General features: G+C 39.1%; 1 protein-coding gene across 7 annotated transcripts in view; it reads left to right on the top strand.

The window, feature by feature from the left end:
• Window positions 1–20,533, top strand: part of LOC135932889 (sodium bicarbonate cotransporter 3-like) — a 44,420-nt gene that overhangs the window by 11,836 nt on the left and 12,051 nt on the right. For 3 of the 7 annotated variants that reach the window (XM_065470608.1, XM_065470612.1, XM_065470609.1), the window contains exons 2-13: window positions 5,139–5,220; window positions 6,841–6,987; window positions 8,403–8,541; window positions 10,337–10,497; window positions 10,669–10,857; window positions 11,902–12,261; window positions 15,721–15,800; window positions 16,611–16,768; window positions 18,197–18,284; window positions 18,387–18,533; window positions 18,993–19,099; window positions 20,178–20,352. In XM_065470608.1, coding sequence (XP_065326680.1) covers window positions 5,139–5,220; window positions 6,841–6,987; window positions 8,403–8,541; window positions 10,337–10,497; window positions 10,669–10,857; window positions 11,902–12,261; window positions 15,721–15,800; window positions 16,611–16,768; window positions 18,197–18,284; window positions 18,387–18,533; window positions 18,993–19,099; window positions 20,178–20,352 — 1,833 coding nt within the window. The remainder of the gene's footprint in view (window positions 1–5,138; window positions 5,221–6,840; window positions 6,988–8,402; window positions 8,542–10,336; window positions 10,498–10,668; window positions 10,858–11,901; window positions 12,262–15,720; window positions 15,801–16,610; window positions 16,769–18,196; window positions 18,285–18,386; window positions 18,534–18,992; window positions 19,100–20,177; window positions 20,353–20,533) is intronic. The other 4 variants (XM_065470611.1, XM_065470610.1, XM_065470613.1 and 1 more) reach the window with 4 other exon arrangements.

Raw genomic sequence — 20,533 nt, forward strand, 5'->3', positions numbered from 1 at the left:
CCATAAAACTGACTGCACATTGGTGATATTACCATGTAAACACACAACACACCGTACCAGTCTTTTATTGTTAAGAGTTAGAAAAGGTAAAATGCGATTAGATAGATATTCATAACTGATAAATCATCAAATCTTTACTAGCAGCTTTGTTAATTATTGAGCTGGATGATGACCAGTTTCACCTAGCTGGATGAAATATTGGATTTATATTGTTTATTGTTTCAAAACTGAAGCAAAAGAAGCTGAAGTTGCTTTGCTTTTAGACTCCTATAGACTGTACACATTTTTATTTTAATGATAAAGAACTTTACGCTATAGGTACATATGGTGGCCAGATGCAGCCAGAAACACATCTGTCTTCTGTTAACACCTCTACACTGATGACATTATGTAGTGGCTTTTTTCACTCAGCTGTCTACTCTTCTGGTCTCTGAGTCCTCCTCAGTGACACTGGTCATTATGGCTACAAAGCACAGCTGTGGTTGAGCTGGAGGAGGAATAAACCCCCTCGCCCCCCAGCCTGGGGATTGTGATTGACGGTGTGGGGTTTATTTTCGAGAAAGCTATGTGACATGTTGCATCATGGGTTCTTAAATTGTACCAAGCAACGGAAGGTCGAGGGCACCAAAGACACGTTTAACACACTAACATGCATGTAACGGTAAACAACATACTCTGAATGCATATCAAAGGGGGTTTGTATACAAACTGTAGTTTATGCAGTCAAATTAACAGATTTTATTATAATGTATGAGCCGAATAGCTTCACATGGCTTGCTTGTAAACATTGGTTCATGTGATTCCTGAAGACAGCGGCATCCATAGTGTTAACTAGACTGCTACCTTAATTATTTAATAGAATTTTTGAGACATTTTTCATAAATTAAGATCTCACATTTTATGCCAGTTAGATTTCATATTCAATCTGAAAAATACCTTTTAATTTTGCTTTGAAAATTTACAATAATACTATACACTGGAGTGGAGTGCCTTTTATTATTGTATTACAAGATTTGGATTTTTAAATGAAGCTCACTGTTGTAATGAATTGCACTGTAGCTCATGACCTTTAAAAGGTGACTTTAAAGTCTTTTACACTACGGATTTATCATCTAGCTTGGTTGTTACACCAAAATGTTAGCCATCTTTCATTTGCTAAGCATAAGCCCCTGGGGATGAAAAATTAAGCCATCACACATATGTACTAACACGTAAGGTTCCACAAATGGTCTCTAGTGGCCTCAAATGGCCACAAGAGACTAATTGGCATCCCTTTAGGCAGTTATTACACTTGGTTGTAGACACGAACAGCTGCAGACCCATGCACGGGTAGTCTGGCCAGTTATAGTTCTCTGACATCCGATTGAAGTCTGCCTGAAGGGCTCATGTGTAGGTGCAGAGTAAAGTAAAGGCTCTGTGGGGAAGTCTGCGATAGGGACGCCATTGTACAGAAATTCTAAATTCTAAATATAATTATTAAAAGGTCATATTAAATCACTGACATAGCAGTGGAAGACTATTTTTGTTATGTATATCTAAAGATATTTTGTTGAAAGACTGGTTTCTTAATACTCTTCTAGAATTTCCCTGAGGTATAGCACATATAACATTATGCTAGCTTAAGCATTTTTAAAATGTTAGCTGTTATAAACATATTGGCCTTTGGAACATTGCTGATTGTATAACAGTAATGTCAGCTTTGTCAAATGGAAAAAAATGAGATGTTTTTCAGGATAACATAAGAAGGATAATACAGAAAAAATATGATAATACTAAAAATATTGTTGGAAGTTAAATCAAAACTCATTTACCTTGAATACTTTGAAGCTTTCTGGGTGCTGGTTATTTAGATGGATTATTACATTGGAAGGTTTTCTTCCTTTGTCCAAAAAGCACAGTGGCATCAGATTATAGCATCGAGTTTTTAATTGGAGCGCAATGTTTTTGTAAGATGCTAAAAATTGTAGCGACATTATCAGATAGAGAACCGCACTTCAAGGCTGAACATACAGTGCTTTTTTTTTTTTTTTACTGATAAGAAAAATAATGCTTGGAGGATCATTGTCTTTGCTCCTGGCTGATGAGATATTTGCAACACCTTAGTTTGGTTGATATTCTTTACCATGGCAACCAAAGTGCCTCACCCGCGGCTCCCAGTTGGGGGTTTTCTGCACCTGGCAAAAAACAGTTAGCTGTCCAATTTCTCCAGGAGGTATTGGGTACATATATTTAGCCTGCTTTTGCTATCCAAAATCAGCCTTCCATTTAATATCACAATGAATTATAGATGCAACTTGTCTAGGCCAGCTAGCATTAGCTAATCTCCTTAGCTGTACCTTTTCCTCCAAATAGAGTCACATCTGAATAAAACAAACAAATATAAAAACAGGATGTCAACAGCTAAATGCCAAACTTCCGTCTTGGATCTGTGGCACCCACTTAGTTATATTTCTTGTCACTTTTTAATCACGAATGACAAGGAGAAACCCGTTCCAGTTTAGTCACTGTTGGTCACTTTTACTGAACCTTCATGCTGTGCTGTTTGGAAAGAACAGCAGTTACTAGAGAGACACAGATTAATTTCTTGCTGTGCTTCTCCCTACGCTGAATCATTACTGCTCCCCACCAAGGCACTGCCAGAGAGCAGTGTGCCTCATTATCATATAAATTCACCAACAACTGAGAAACACGCAAGCTCCCAAACTTATAAGTGCTCACACAAGCTCAGTCACAGATGGCATCATTCATTGTAGGTGGAAATGTGTGTCGATATCTGAATGTCATTAAAGACGCATTCATACAAGTAGGCCAATAACGGACGAGGGAGAGCAGAAGAGTATGTGCTTTCCATCAATATGAAAGAAACTAAGTGTGAATAGCAGAGATGACTGAGATGCTGTGGCACACAAGGCCGTGATATCATTCAGGTGTCGTGTATCTTTCCAGCATATGTCTAGCATCACCTTTTGTTTCCACTCACTCCTGCATGGCAGCTGTGCCTGCTCTGTGATTGGCTAAAGGGGTTGAAAGGCTCCTCCAATTGGGAATTGTATTGCGTCAAAGTGTTTGTCCTTAAGGCATGAGAGCAGATGATTTGTATTTGTTGAAATGTTTTCTTGTTATGCGTGACTTACATAAGATACTGAAGGTCACATATTTGTGAAGTCCCAGAAAAATAATTATATTACAAATATAATAAGGAATTAGATTAACTTAAGAGTTTTGGTTGCTATAGTCTGCATCCTTTGCTCAACCTTCTTTGTATAAAAAAAACCTGAAAGAAAATATATTATCCTAGCTACAAGGATTGGTTTATCTCAGACCTAATACCTGGGTATCTCTGGTTTGTATCAGCCTGACAGTCAGAGCTAGGGTTAGCTTACTCTTTGAGTCTATATGCATGTCTGACTAAAAAAAGCTGTTCCTTCCTGATCACGATACCTTTTTATAGTTAATGTTAGTTTTGTCAAAAGTGAAACTGATTGAAAGTGTTTGAAACTGTTTCAGTATTTGCTTTACGTAGCGTCAGACCACTGGCAGAAGCTGCTCTTTCTTACTTTCACCTCTCACTCAGTGAGTTGACACATACAACAGCACTCAGGAACCTGTGCCACATTGTGCTGTTGAAGTCTTTTTATATCAGTTGTTAAATTTAAATCAGCTATTTAATAGCCTTAAATGTTGAGGTAATATTTTCCTGTTATGACGGGACAACCCCATCTTCTGTTGAGTTTCTCTCTTGCAAATAAGCTGAAGTTATTGAAATTGTCGGAGGTGCCCCCTTCACAAATGCAGTGTCTCAGAGGTGTAATGGTTAAAGTAAATTGATCTGCCTAGTTTGATTTGCCGAATAGATTCGCAGTGACACTGGGGGTTTGATTTGAGAATCAACTGACGAATTGTTTTTTTCCCCTTATTGTTGTGGTTGTTTCCTCAGTACACTGTGTGTCGCCTGGTATTTTCTAGTGTTAGACACACCCAGACTTTTTACAGCAAAGCAGCTCTCAAGGAAGTCTGTGGTTTTTGTCTATTCACGTGTGAATTCGCGTTGTTACATCTGTGCATTTGTGAGAGCATTTCACATTTTTTTTGAGGTGCGGTTTGGTTTAAAGTTAGTGTAAAGATTGGGCCGCCTTCACGTTGAAGGTTCAGGTTATGCCTATACTGGTAAATGATTAATGCTCTGGGCGATCAATGGGGCAGTTGTGTCCTCACCAGTATAGCACATGTGTGATAATGTGTGCTGCTGTGCTATAATCCTGATTTTATGGGTGCTATTATTTGATAAAGAAATGTTAATGATATGTGGTTTGGTTTTTATGTGTCCTGACAGCTTTATGTCCTCACTGTTGCAAACTCCTTTTCTCTAGATGTGTCCATGCCAGTGATATCAAGCTAATTATGTTCACTAAGGTCATGTTCTCTCTTTTTTTTTTTAAATGACTCCAGCCAGCCTCTTGATGTTGCTGTGAAACATGACCTTTATTGCATGGACTACAACAATTAATATATTGTACAATACAGACTAATTAGTTTGAGGAAAATGGCACATAGATAATAAAACAGCAAGTGATACCGTCCTGCATTATACAGTGGACAGGGTTGTTAAAGACTTGGTCTAAATTTAACCTGTTTGACTATGTTATTTCATTGAGGGAAAATGAGATGTGTTATCTGTCTACTTCTCATTAAGTGCCCTTAATTGCACTTTTGTGCAGATCATGGGCAAAGTTAATTCTCTTGACTGCCATGTTAAGTGGTCTGGAAATGAGCTATTAGCTGTGTGTAAAACCAAAAAGCTTGTTGTACTTATGAGCTTAAATGCAAAGCTGCAGCATTATTGACTATGGGGTATATATACAAATCCAAAAACAACTTCTTCACCCCCCTTCACAGGTGATTTTCTGACATTGTTATTTCTGCTTTAAAACCCTGCAGAGTGATCAAGGTGTCCCTTGATCATCTATCAAAGCATAAAAGCCTTTAGGGTCCAGTTTTCTAAAAAATCATAAAAAATGTGAAAATAAAACACAAAAAATGCATAACTAATGTGAAAACTGAAGTGAAAATACAAATTTTTCTTATGTAAACCATGAATCCTTCTCTTTTAGCTTCTTATCTCTTCTTTTTTTTCTCAGGGTCTAGAGGAGGAGGCGATTGTTGACCACGGAAAGACGAGCTTCGCCACTCTCTCAAACTATGAGAAAGACGATTTTGAAAGTAAGTTTAAAACTGCCAGACCACAAGTATTTTTCTTGCAACTATTGATATTTCTTGTGCTTTACTGTGTAATGGAAATGTAGGATTAAGCCAGCACTCATCAGATGGAAACACCTTCAAGATTCAAGTAAAAGCCTCTTTCTTCAAGTGGATCCATAACTATAACTTCCTTTCAGTATTATCTCAGTTTTAAGGCACTGCTGGAGCCCTCTGCTTTCTGTCCAGCTAAGCTGTCCATTTTTTTTCTTCTCTTCATGCTCTTTCATCTCTTGTGCCTTTTTTCTGTTGTCTTTGCTCTCGGTGTTTGTCTCCATCTGTTAGACTTGTGCTTGTGTCCCCTACGCTCTATCCTCTTCTCTTGATTTTAATCCTCCTGGGTTCCCATTCAGATCAAAGAACGATGACTCATCTACAAAGAAAAGGGTATTTGTAGCAAATGCAGGGTGAAAATGGGGTGCTGTCTTTTTGCAATATGGCTCCTTTGTCGCAGTAACAATAATGAGGAGAAGATAAAACTGAGGTGGGGGTCACGTTTATGGTTTTCCTCCATATTTTTTTATCTGAAGCTCTCAAAAGAATAGGAAAGAAATTGTCTTTTTTCTTGAATTTTTTTTCTTTTTTCTGGAAATATGATACTGCTTTCACGGTGTAAACCTTTTTCAACATAGTTTACTATTTTTTAATATTAGTGTTTAATTCCACTTATAACCCTATATAAGCTCGGCAACTTGCAGATGTGAAGCAGGAGCCTGATAGGAGTGTAGAGCTTTAAAAGCCAACAATAAAATCTTAAAATCACTTGGCTGATGCAAGAAAATCACTCCTTTTGCTAAAGCTTGGCAGCTAAATTTTTTATTAACTCTAGCCTGTACATTATGTGCCGTGAGATCTGCTCCACAATCTAATTTTTTTTTTTCTATAAGTTAAAAATTTAAGCTACCGATATGCAGGAAATGACTATAGCTTTTCCACTCTGCACAGTTGCAGTGTCAGGATTGTCCACGAAAAAATGCACGAAATAATGTTGCTTCACCCTCTGGTTTGTGAGCTGTATGCTGTCGTTTTACCCGAGGAGTTATACCTGGAATCTGTCAGGTTTGCTAGATATAGAACTATTACTTCTTTATCCAAAGAGAAAAAAAGTGCAAATTTTATGTAGATCCATTATAACAAGATATATAGCAGTTGTGGTCATTTAAACTTGAGCTAGGATTTGTTGATTTAAAAATCAAATCCTCATATATTGAACAATATTTTCTTTCCTTTCAGATACACAAAATATAAACAGATTTCTATAATATTTGTTATGTGTAGTTATTTATTCACTCATTTATGTTCTGCTTGACTCTGGATCAGCTGGTTTTTGTGTTTGTGGCTTCCAAACAGGTGTGTTGTGAACAGGTAAGTTGTCCATGTCCTCTGGCAGACAAATGATTATGTTAACATGCATAAGGAGGTTGAATGGCGTTTCTCCCCTCCTTTAATTTTCTATACAAGCAGACAATAATTAATTAATAAAATTTCAATGAACCTCCTTTTGCACATCCAATTATTGGTGCTGGTAAAATGTTTGCAGATTAGAAGCTGTGTCAATAGATATTGCATCTTTACTTTTCCTAGGCCACAGAGCAGTGTATGTGGGTGTCCATGTTCCTCTTGGGAGGGAGAGTAAGCGGAGGCATCGCCACAGAGGACACAAGCAAAGAAAGAAGAAGAATAGAGATTCCGAGGAGGGAAAGGAAGACGGCAGGGATTCTCCTACTTATGGTTGGCGACTATTTTGAACTTATAATTGCAATTTCATCCATATCCCACGCCATTTTTTTTAACTTTTCTTTCTCTAGTCTGCTCTGTTTTCTTATATCCCATCCCACAGTATTGTAGCTTGCAGCTAGTGTGTACCTTTGAACCTTAAAATATATCTATTACCACACACTAATGGGCTTCCTTCACATATTAAATAGAATCTCCTATAATCTAGAATAGGTAGAATTTAGTAATATAATGAATGCAAGAAAAACTCCACATCAAATCTTTAAAGCATCCACAAAAAGCTTAAATTAATCAAAAATGTAGCCACTGTGGGCAATTAGATAATTACTTTTGTTTAACCCTCTGATTTTCTCCATACATCAAACAGTTCAGCTCTAAAAGGCATTAAAGGCCGCTGTGAACGGCCTCTGACAGACTGAAGGCTCTGGCATTTTAAGTGATGTGCGTGCGCATTTGTGATTGAAGTTGCTGCGTCATTCCAGCTGTAAGACTCGTAAGCAACCAACAGTACTTTGAACTCGATGAAAGACTGAATCGAGCCTTGTAACAGTGCAACCAACAAAAGATGCTTTTATTTTTAAAGCACAGTTTTATCATTTATAGTGTCAATATTCTGAGGTAGACTTTTTGGGATAGGACTAAAAATGCATTTTATAAAAACAGTTTATCACAGTGATACAGAGATGTAAAACTAAAACACTTCAGTGTGTTTAAAAAAATGTTTCAGTATCTGCTTTTGCTCCAGAAAATAAATGTTTTTCAGTTGGAACTGAAGTGTTAATATTGAGTGCGTAATAGACACCAAATCACCACACGATGTACCCTTGTGTTAACAGAAAGTAACTCTCCCGTTTTCACTCCAACTATTTAATTTCTGCCTCCCTGTGGAGTTTAGTCTTCTAATCTACTTTATCTATTTCCTTCTTCTCTGTGGTTTCAAATATCCTAATACTGTATCTCTTAATTCAATCAGACATGAAAAGGAAGTTGCTGAAATTATTATTATTCTCTTTAGCACACTTCTTGGTAGCGACCATGCAGATGTATTTTTCCTCAAAGAAAAGCAATTACATAGATGGTTGTCGTGACCAGCCATACATAGACGCAATCCATCCGCCTTTATAATTGTATATTTAATCTCTGCTTTCACAGAACATTTTCCCATATCATCCTTTAGAGTTAAAATAAACATTTCAGAATAAGACATCTGCCCTGTGCAATTTTCTTGTGAAGAAAGAGAAGTTGTTTACATTGGGCCACTAACCAAAATGCTTTGGTTTATACTTTATTTTGGAAACTTCTGTCTTCCCTGCATTTCCTGACAGTTTGTTCAGTTTCTTTAATTTTATTGTTATTGTTATAATTATAACAAAAATGAACCTTGGCTTTTTTTTCCACTCTCTGTTTAGACACACCATCCCAGAGGGTGCAGTTCATCTTGGGTACAGAGGATGATGACCTGGAGCACGTCCCTCACGACCTCTTCACCGAAATGGATGAGCTGTCCTTTAGAGATGGCACTGCCACTGAGTGGAGAGAAACTGCCAGGTTAGGCTGCAGATGAAAGTGTGAACAGCATAACAACCATATGAAATTAAAAAAAACAAAACAAGCCCACAGCACAGATCTATTGGCTTTTTAAAGAAAAAAACCCCATTAGTTTTCAGTTAGATTTAAAAGGGAAGGTGTTACCTAAGGTCTTTTTGACTAATAATCACAGCTATCAGCTTAAGTGGCTTATTTTTCAGTAAAAATCATTGTGAACTTTAGAATTTTTCTACTGTGAAGTACTTTAAATGACAATTGAATAATTTCATAATGCCTTCACAGCATTTTTAATGCCCTCAGAATCTGCAGCAATCCTGAAACATTTCTTTCACAATATAATCTCAATTTTAATTTGATATGAAAAGAAAACTAAACTAATATCATACATAAACATTTACAGGGTTGTTTTCTGTGGTTTGAAATAAACTTGGCAAAAAAAGTAAAGAAATTTGGTCGATGATTTCTTTGTTGTAACAATGCTTCTTGGCAACCGTTTAAAAGCCTGTTTGTTATAAATGGTCCCACATTTGTAAGGAAAATGTATTTATCGGTCTAATAAGAGTTGAATATGTGGATCCCGCCCATGAAAAACTTGCTGAATTTTCTCTGCCAGTGCCAAACGCCTTATTCTGCTTTTAACTCTTGTCTGGATTATTTATTGGATTGAATGATTGACGTCTAAAGAAACAAAACATATTGGCAATTTAACAATTCATTGAACAAACAGGGGCCTCAGTAACATGTGGAAGAACCATTCACTGCTACAATAGCCTGACACCTCCTCATGCTGGTCACACACTGCTGTGGGATGGCATCACATTCTTCAACCAGCATTTGTCACAAGTCAGTGTGGTTGTCTTGGTCAGAGAATAAACTGTTTGGCATTGGCTGAGAAGATTTGGCAAATTTCTTATGTGTGCAACTCACATACCCAACTCTCAACCTAGATTGTCAGTTGAGCAGATTTATTGACAAAAAGCATTTTTACAACAAAGAAATAATCAACCAAATGCAAACTTTTGTGCTAAGTTTACTAATGACGACCTAGTTTCCCTGGCATCTCAAAGACTGACGTAATTTGAACTTAAACTTAATTTGCAGTGCTTTAGAAAAAAAAAGTGGAGGAGTTTAAGTATCTTGGGCTCCTGTTCATGAGTGAAGGGAGAAGAGAGTGGGAGATTGGAAGACAGAATGGGCCTGTGGCAGATATCCTGATGCTGCATTGGTTCATTGTTGGAAAGAAAGAGATCAGAAGAAAGGCAAAGCTTTTGATAGTGACCAAAAGAATGAGATCACTGATACAAGCAGTAGAAATGAGCTTTCTCCGAAGGGTGGCTGGCCTCTTTCTTGGAGATGGGGTGAGGAGTTTGGTCATCTGAGAAGGACTCAGATGACTGAGTAGACCCGCCACTCCTCCACATTGAAAGGAGTTAGGGCATCTGACAAGGATGCCTCCTGGGCTCCTCGTGTGTGAGGTGTTTTGGGCATGACCCTCCAGAAGAAGGCCTCCGGGCAGACCTAGGACACACTGGAAAGACTAGATCTCTGTGTTGGCCTGGGAACGTCTTCCGCCGTATAAGCTGGAGGAGGTGGCTGGGAAGAGGGAGGTCTGGGCATCCTTACCTCAGGCTGCTCCCCTGTCCCGGATAAGTGGAAGAAAATGGATGGATGGATGGCATCTTGGCTTTGCAAGCCAGTACAGACTCTTACTGAATTGCAATACAGCTTGTATTTGGGTACAAATAAAACATTGTCATCTTTCTGTACATGTCTGTTTTTTGGCCCTTACCTACAGATGGCTGAAGTTCGAAGAGGATGTGGAAGATGGTGGGGAGAGGTGGAGTAAGCCTTACGTGGCCACATTGTCCTTACACAGCTTATTTGAACTTCGTAGCTGCATACTTAACGGCACAGTTATGCTGGATATGAGGGCCAGTAGTATCGAGGAAATCGCAGGTAAATTTACAATAGAGGACTTTTTCATATCACTGTGTTATATATTTTAGGTAGCATTGTGATTACTATGAAATACATTGACTTAATTACTATAATAATTACATGTTTAATGGTCTATATATAACCTTCTTTGTGTGTTTGTGTTTTTGCTGCTGCCACTGTGTGACTCAGACATGTTGATAGACAGTATGGTGGCGTCAGGGCAGCTGAAAGAGGATTTGCGTGACAAGGTGCGGGAAGCAATGCTGAAGAAACACCACCATCAGAATGAGAGAAAGCTCAGCAATCGCATCCCACTTGTGCGCTCCATTGCTGACATAGGCAAGAAACATTCTGACCCACTCTTGCTTGAAAAGAACGGTGAGATCCTATGGCGCACTCACATTTCTTTTTCTCCGATGTTTTCTACCACTGGGGAACTGTTCTTAAAAATCCACTGTTCAAATCCCTCAATGCCAGCGTAGAAGGTGGATGGTTTAAAGTGAGTAAAATTGTTGAAGCACTCAGTCCCCTTAGTGAAAAAGAAATTTGGGTGCTAATTTATGTGCTAACCCGTATGGCTGGCCTGGCTTTGGGGTTTGAATTAATTGTTTTCACTCCTCAGGGTGTGACATTCAGGAGATAACGCTTTACCTGCAACTGGAGTCAGCATTGTGTGCATCTTTTGTTTTTTGACTAGGCATGGCCACAGTGGTGTTGCGCATTTTAAGATCTTGGGTTAGATGCCTGAGGTTTTAATAATGAATGAAATATCCCATTCTCCACTTCTCTGCCTGTGGTTTTTGTTGGGCTTGCATTTTCACATCATTAAAGCTGAAATGCAAATGTGAAAGGTCAGAATTCTCTCACGTTGTAGGTTTGTGATGGTAACAGCTGCAGTCTGAAATATGTATGTTTATATGAATGTGTTGTGTAGGATTTATGACTGGTTGTGTGTGACAGAGCACATTTCCTCGCAGTGCACCGACATCGCGCTAACTCATCCTCGCCTGCATGCAAGCCTCTCTGAACTCGGAGCTTTGCCTCACTCATAGTGTGTGATTGGCTTATTTGGAGTTGAGTATAACACATTGTTTGTCCCTTGTAGAGCCTCCCACATGCCTCACTGAATCATTCTTGGCTTCTTCTGCACACAGCCATGCTTTTAGCTCACGTTTATGCAAGCACGAATCTCTAACTACACCTCTGTCACCCTATCGCTGCCCACCTTTTCTTGCTGTGTCTCCTTCAGATACCATTTCTGTGATGTACTGCAACTTCATATGTTTTTCTTCTGTTCCGTTCCTTATTCCTTGTCCCATCCCTCTCTCAATCCCCTCTTTCCCCTATTTGCTTTCCCTCTCCTCCTCCCCCCCTCCCTTTTTTTTTTTTTTTTTTTTTTTTTGCCATTGTCTCCTCTGTTAGGAGAGGGCCTGTCCTCTTCACGTCTTTCTCTCCACAAGCCAGGGACAGCATCCTCTGTATCCAACCTGTCCCAGAGACGAGAGTCCAGAGTCTCCGTTCTGCTCAACCACCTGCTGCCCTCTTCTTCTTCCAACACTGGGCTTTTCCCAGGTCCTTCTCCCTTTACCACCCCTCAGGCTTTACGCCGTTCTCAGAGCCCATCACACAGACAGGGCGTAGTCCTCGGCCCACAAGGCATCCCTGAGGTTGTGGTATCTCCTCCAGAGGATGAGGACCCACCAGAAGAAGAGGCGGTATCACCACAGCTCAGCCGGCGAGCATCCTCAGCATCCCAGAGCGTTGAGCTGCTGCCCTTAGAAGGCAAATATCTGTGTAGCCTGCCAGTGTGAGTCACAGCTTGAACAGAGAACACTAGCACTAGCATGAAAGCTCTGCTCACTGTTAACTTCCAACCTTGCGTCCATCTCATAATTAATCCACAGCAAGGCTCACTCACTGAATATTGTGTATATATATCAATAAACGTTTTGACATTACTCACTGATGAAACCTCTGCTTGTTTCCCTTCTCTGTTTGTCTCTTCCACCAACCTGTTCCTTTCTGCTATCTCTCATCCCTCCTGTTTTGCCCTTTAAACTTTGCTCCACACATTTTCTAAGCATCTACGCCTTGCTTGGCTGAGTCCATCTTCACACCTTCCCCTTGTTGTGTTTGCATAGCTACCCCCAAAATCTTGTACCGATACTTCATCATCTGTCCTTTCATGTTTTGTTTACACATTCTGCTCACCATGACTCACATTTATTACTTTAAAAACCTGTTTGAAGGGGTTTTGTTATTGGGTTTATTTCACCTTATTAATGAGTAGTTTATCAGCCCAATAGGTCATTCAGTCCATCTTCGTTTTCTGCAGTTCAGAGTTGCACAGCATGAATTACGTAGGCTAGATATGTTTAAAAAAAAAAAAAGCAAATGTATTAACAGAGAAAGTATAACTCTTATCACTGGTGTCACATTAATCTTTTGATAGTGTGTCCTGTATGATTTCTGTGGTGGTACAGCTTAAAAATGCTGCCTAGTTTTTGTAACCCACTTTAGCCATTCTTAGTGTGGGCATCATTAACTGGAGCTGCTGGCCTTTATTTTTTGTGCTGTCCTGCTGTTGTCAGTGACTCACAGCACTGTGGAAAGAATACATTCCCATCAATTAATTAGGATATATTGGGGACTTTTGCACAGTTAGAGCAGCACTTATTGATTGTTGTTTGATGCAAATCTTGCAGAAGCCTTGGGACATTTCTATTGCTTTTGCAGTGGTGTTTTGTAACTAACAAAACTAACAATACATCCTAAATCCTTTTAGCTATGAGCATTTGCCCTCAGGCGACTGCTCCTTTGATTTCACCGAAATGTCATTCAACTTGTGCTTTTCCCATTGCGTCACTTGGCACCCATTCTCATCATTTGGCATCAATTCCAAAGATAAACATTCTTTTACCCGTCTAAGAGTGTAGAGAGAGCAATGTGTGCCAGCAGCATGGCCAAAAATAAGCCTGCGATTAGAGCTGGTGTGTTGGTACTGTATGTACCATCACACTGGCACCTACTGTGACTTTTTGTTCTTCCCGAACCAAGACGTTTTAATTTATTATTAGACTCTGTGTGCATGTGTGTATGTACGTCTGTGTTTGTTTCATTCTGGGAATGGCTCCATTTCAAAGTATGGGCTGTTAGAATCCGCATTCAGTTGATGGGAGCTGAATCTGAAAGGTTAGGGAGGTCTTATTATAGCTGACAAGCTTCTGTAATTGTACCCCCTCCTGGGGAAATACATAGAATTAAGAGCAGGCTTCAGAGGAGGCTTTCAGGCCTTTCCTCTTTCAAATCATTAAATTTAATAATGTCATCTGGTGTTGGCTGGAGCTTGTAGAAACTGTACGGTTGAGCTAAATGGCTAACACTAACAGCTGTATGATAAGTGTATATGCCATGTCTGGAGGCTATTTGAAGTCTAGCTTACATGTTACAAATACATACAGTGAAAGTATTGTAGATATTGAGTTGACAAGAGGCTATTTATGTGTAAATGTCATGCACCCATTGAGTGTGCTCGTGTCATGTGTAAAATAGCTTTACACAGGCCATTCAGGGACTCACTGCACTCCACTTGTTACATGTTAAAAGAGATAGTAGTTGTTATTATTACAGTAGTTGCATTTAAAACTCCTTTATGCATATAACAATTATATTATATTAGATCAGTACATGTATTCCTACAGGTGCTATAAAGGTACCCTCTAATCTTCTGTTTAGCTTTCATTGGAATTTCCACCAGTCGGTAATTTCAGACATCTATGCTACTTTTTTGCATATGAATGAGGCAGTGCTGTGATACCACTGTTTAAAAGGCTGGTGTGGTGGAGCATTCCAGGGCTTAGCCTTCCTGAATGAAGTGTGCTGGCAGACACAACCTAAACTAATCCCTCCCATATTTCAAGAGGCTTTGTCAGGTATGTGAGCAATCACGCTTCTGTTCAGCAGCCCCAGCTACCCAGCATTCACTGGGGTCACTCCAGGGTACGGTTCAAGGGTACGAATCAGTGGCCAGAAATCGCTGGCAGAAATGACACGTTTTCACTTTGACTTGGGGTTCATTTTGAGTGTGGCGTATTACAAGTGTATTTCGTTTTTTTATGTTTGCTTAATTATTTCTTGATGGCTTTTATTTTTTTGTGGAAGTGGAAATGAAGAAAAACCTGGTAAAAGAATTTCAGAGGACAGTATGCATATGTAGTCCTTCGCTTAATATGCAGTACTCCCTCATTTCATCTCCCTCTCTCATGTCGCATAAAGTGCTAGGTGTTCCTGTATCTGGTATGGCTCAGATCGCATAAAGTGTGCAACCAGTCGTGCACAGAAATGACATAGTTTTAACATTTGATCTGCCAGGACATCGAACACTTCCATTCACCTTTAGAGCAAAGCCGACATGAAGCCAAGCAGGAGTAACTTCAGTGCCAGAGCATGAGCTCAACAGACTGGGAACATTCAGGAATACTGTAGTGTCAAATGTATCATCTTCCCTCTGAAGAGCTGTCACATCGTTGCTGCTCTGTATCACATCATCACATTTAGCAAGTAATGGATTTGGTGGAAGAAATCATTTCACTTGACAGAAAAATAACATAATAAAATAGATTCAGCTTTAATCAGCTCCGGCATATGTTTTTTTTTTTTAATTTTATTTAAACAGTTTAAAATGAATGTGCATGTAATATAAAGTTTAAATCTAGTATAACGTTTTTCATTTGGTGCAGTATGTTGGAGCCAAAAAACTGCAGAATTGAACTGGTTGAACATTTAAAGCAAATTTCCTTAGGCCACTTAGCTAAGAGCACGTACTGTGAAGTGCAGTGATTAATTTTCCCTTTAAAACAGAATCTATAAATATGAAGTTGAAACACCTATTTAAACTGTAATACTAAATTTTAAACAAAAAATGTGTGATTCGCTTTGTATCAGGTTTGTTTGCCTAGAGTGATTAAATTCCACAATTGCCTCACGCTTGTTGAGCCCATGCTGTAAAGTAGGAGAAGTACTCATATCATTATATAATCTTCTTCATAATTAGACAGGCAAATTAATGGCACTTACTTTAATTATTAAAAGTTGTTATTATCATTATTAATCTTATTACTAATTACATGACAGATAGCGTTCATGGCAGACCTCACAGCTGGTCTCCTGCCGTCATTTCCTGCCTTGTACTTACACGTTTTCTACCACCGCTGTCTTTTTCTCTCCTCTTTTGCATCCCAGGACCACTGGTGTCTCAGAACTCCGTCCCAAACAATCTGGATAGCAACAAGGCAATGGATAGGCGACCATCCAAAGTAGGGGTCAGTAGAGAAAGCAGCAGTGTCGACTTCAGCAAGGTAACCTATCCCCAGTACTGAGCACAGAAACAGTCCGTCGTGGTGGAGGGACCCATGACTGAGCCCATCAGTGTTTTTTCTTCAGTTTCTGGATGTTCACAGTCATTTCAATGGCCTCCATTGAAAACAGCCTCTATGAGCGCCAACATCACATACCTGTCAGCCTTTTTCTTCTGGGCTCAGTAAAAGGCATTAATCATTGCTCCTCCTGTAATGGATGCAGAATAAGCATCAAAGTAAAAGTTACATAACTGTTTAGTTTTGGAAATCCGCCTCCGTAGCATGGCTCCCATTCATCCTACCATTTTCTAGGTCTGCATCCATTAAGTAAAATGGCAGGTCGCCATAAGCACTTGTCAATATGAAAGCATCCATGACTGCCAAAAAATAAGGTGCTGTGTTTGTATGAGTCATAGGAGATGAAGGCACAGACCCTTTTACACAGAGATGAACAAAATGTTGCCATGCTCAGGTCTATTTTTATTTAGCGTAGCAATAAAAGCCATTTATCTGAGGAACATAATAAGAAGTGGATAAAATCAATGGACAATCTTTGCTCAGTACTATGTAGTTCTATAGGCTGCTCTCAAATCCCCTTATAATTCATTTATTATCATAGCATCCAACTGACCTGCTGCCATTCCTTTCATTCCCATATCTTCATCTCTTTTCGCATGTGTGTACTTCCACTGGCTCCAAGTCTGTTATACCTTTTTTAAGCTCTTTCTTCTGTGTACATCTGTATGTATGATTTTACTATTTCACTGACTTCAGGTGGACATGAATTTCATGAAAAAGATTCCCCCGGGTGCTGAGGCTTCCAATGTGCTAGTGGGAGAAGTGGACTTCCTGGAGAAGCCCATAATTGCATTTGTTCGACTGTCACCTGCAGTCCTTATCACAGGCCTTACTGAGGTGCCTGTGCCCACAAGGTAAGTTATTAAGAATTGTATCACATAAGGTCTTTTCTTTGCCTAAAGTTTTGTCATTTAAAAAAAACAAACACCAAATATGACAAGTTTTTTTTTTTTTTAAAGCAGACTTTTTAAATAATTTGTTAATGCTGTTATCACATCGACCTACTATAACCAGTGGATTTACCATGGCTGTGATCATACACAACCCTTTACAATGCCTGGATACAAATCTTGAAACATATAATTGGGCAAAAAATTAGTAGCATGGTGTACAAAAATGTGGGCAACGCTTAGTTTTTTTTTTTAATCAACATGGGAAGAAGTAAAGCGATCAAAAGCAGAAACAACAAGGCTGATGGCTTAACAAACATAAACAATGCAAATGTGAAAAGATGAACTGGTACAGCTGGTACTAGAACAGCTGGGATATATAGCCCCGAAATGATATCATACTTTGCAATAAAGACGTTAATGATGATGTAGAAAAACATACTGAATGTTATATGGGAGATTGGAGTATGTAAGTAGCAGCTAGTGCAGACAAAATGAAGGGCATTTTCCACCCTTATTTTTGTCACTGGTGTCAGACTGTCTAATTTGAAGTGTGAATCTATTGCTGCAAGGCACTTGCAGTGCCATTGTAGTGATGCAACATAAGTCAATTGCAAATAAAAAATGTATCCTAGGTTTTTTAGGTGTTTTCGTTGTTTTCTGTTTTTTATTACTCGTACTTAACGGCTGTGTGGATTTAATTTATTCAACTTATGATAAACTACTGTGATTCTTTACTAGGACACACTATTTTAATCGCAAGAGTCATATTTTTTTCCTGGTTAAATAAAAATAAACTGAAAAAACTTGGGCCAGTTTCTTAAAGCCGTCCTCATCTGCTGTTGTGGACTGCAAACAAAAGTTAACCACATCAGTAATTTCTATCCACTGTCTGCTCTCTCTGTCATATGGAGGGCAAATAGCCAGAGCTCCAGCATTGCTCGGTTGAGTCATTTGTTTATGTTTGGGTCGCACCTCACCAGCTGTCGGTATCTCCTCCTCATGTGGCTTCTTAGCTTGGATGCAATCAACAGTGTATTTTTACCTCAAGTGATGAAACAAATTTGCTTCCACCTTTAATTATTTTTCTTGCACATTTTTCAAAGTGTTGCGCTTTGTTAGTGGTGTGATAGCCAAAGTACTTCCATACTAGTAAAGTAGCTCCCTTAGGTGAGGTTAGCTGAGGTTCTGCTCTTGCTCTCAGACATGTCTGGGCTTGTGCTGTTGTTATGCCCTTTAGGGAGCATAAATACATAGCATGAGATGACACCTTTTTTCTTTTTTATATCAGAGCTACAAATCAGCTCCTCAAAAATTTAAGAAAGACTGAATGCAGTTTGTATCACTGTCATCAGTTTAAGTGTATTTAATTAATCTGTTTCTTGTTGAAAGGTTTCTTTTCCTGCTTTTGGGTCCTCACGGTAAAGGACCACAGTACCATGAAATTGGCAGATCCATGGCCACACTAATGACAGACGAGGTGAGAAGGACACTGCCATTTATTTGAATTTTATCTTATTTTATCTTTTTCAAATTTTAATTGAATTTTGCAACCGTTCTCCAAATATATTTCATTTTCTAGATTTTCCATGACGTTGCATACAAGGCCAAAGACCGTACTGATCTACTGTCTGGGATAGATGAGTTCCTTGATCAGGTGACTGTCCTTCCTCCTGGAGAGTGGGATCCCACAATTCGGATTGAGCCACCCAAGAATGTCCCATCTCAGGTAAGTTTGGATCTCTACCACATTTTATATCAGGTGTATCTACTGAATATACATTAAAGTGTCCATTTTCATTTTAAACCTAGCCAAAAATGTCATGACTGTAACAACAAATATAGAGAAGATTGCCTGGGATACACTGATGCATTGGTGATTCTAAAACTGGCCGTAGGTGTAGATGTGAGCATGAATGGCTCCCTCTCTTTGTTAGTCTTGTGATAGACTGGCAGCCTGTCTAGAGTTCAGCTTGGGTAAACAGTTGGATAAGTCATTAAGAATACAACATCTTTCATACTGTACTTCCATATATACAAGTCTTATAAACAGTAACCTATTGTTTATATGTCACATTTAGCTTTATATCATTATAATCACAGTAAGAGAGGCACCTTAAACGAAGAGAGAGACCTTAAAAGAATTAAAACATATGGAACATATTATTTTAAACTGTCCTACCTGCAGATAAAGAGGAAAAGACCACCGCAGCCCAATGGCAGTGCACCTCCAGCTGGAGAACTGGAAAAGGAGGAGGACCATCATGCAGGGCCTGAGCTGCAGAGGACTGGGAGGTGAGTATGTTATGGTGACATTATTAAACATCTATCCAGTCAGCTGCTGTTCCCTGTATGGAAATGACTTGTTCTGTTTATTGTTCTGTTTATCCTCTTGAGTTGCAGGGGTTTGTTTATGGTTATAGGATGCTCTAAAATGAAATTTCTGTGAATTCAAAGCTATCATCCAAATCATTTTTCCTAACAGAGCTTATATTAAAATTTGAAATGGTATGAAATGTGAAATTTTAGAAGCATGACATTAGTTTGTTTGAGCAGATACATTACTCTGTTAAACTGAAATGTCGACATTTATGGATAACTGATACCACCTATCCACGGGCCACACACTGAGGACAATGTGTTTATTGGCAACCTCAGACTGACACACACTCATGTCTGTTGGAAGGCACTGTATTATTTACAGAGTCACGCTCCCTTTCACTGCAACTATAAAAGGCTTGTGCTATGAGCGAGCTACTCAGGGAAAGCTGAGCGTAAGAAAGTACAAGAAGCTAATGTTAAGGAAAAAAAATGAAAACATGGGCTCTGTGAAAGAATCAGCAGGGGTTGTGAAGGACAGCAAGAGAGGTTATTCCAGAGGTGTGAGGGAAAGTAAATATATATAAAAAAAAGACCTCACAGGAAGGCTTTTGGATTGGTGTTAGAGAAAAGAGAGGAGACGATATACAAGGTGAGAAATGGATTTGAGAAATAGAAAGGCACAGGAAAAACGGGCAGAAAGAGGCTGAATGGTCAGTAAGTAACATCAGACAGCATCTCAGTGAAGCCAGAAACATTAAATTAGTACATTTTAAGAACATCGGTTTACAGCTGACACTGTTACAGTAAGAGTCTTTTCTTTAGTGCTAATAAGCTCTGAACCAGATGGTCACATGATCCAGCACAGACACTTAGATACTTAGCTTCATATTAATTGAGTTTTTGTACAGTAATGCTCTTGTAGCTTCCACTCTTCACATTTCCTGATTGAAAATATGTTGAAGTTCGCATTTTGTTTCTTACAGTAATTGTAATTACATTACATTCAATTTGAAAATTTCAAGCACTAAAATCTGCTCTGGTAATCTTCTAGAATTTTCGGAGGTCTGGTCCTGGATGTCAAGCGGAAAGCGCCCTTTTACTGGAGCGACATCAGGGACGCGCTCAGTCTACAGTGTCTCGCTTCTGTCCTTTTCCTTTACTGCGCCTGCATGTCTCCTGTCATCACATTCGGGGGTCTGCTTGGGGAGGCGACAAAAGGCAACATAGTGAGTCATAAAGCTTGGCACTTAAAAGTCAGTATTTGATCGCTTCATGGGTTCCAGTGGGCATAAAAGCCCTAATCCCTTAGTCGTGTTACAGAAGAACGTTTGGGACTATTGCTACTACATATTGTGATTTTTGTACTGGCACTTCAGATGGGTTCTGTGAGCGTATTGTGAATGACTG

This window comes from Pelmatolapia mariae, linkage group LG22, assembly GCF_036321145.2.
Source record: "Pelmatolapia mariae isolate MD_Pm_ZW linkage group LG22, Pm_UMD_F_2, whole genome shotgun sequence".
NCBI classification, from domain to species: Eukaryota; Metazoa; Chordata; class Actinopteri; order Cichliformes; family Cichlidae; genus Pelmatolapia; species Pelmatolapia mariae.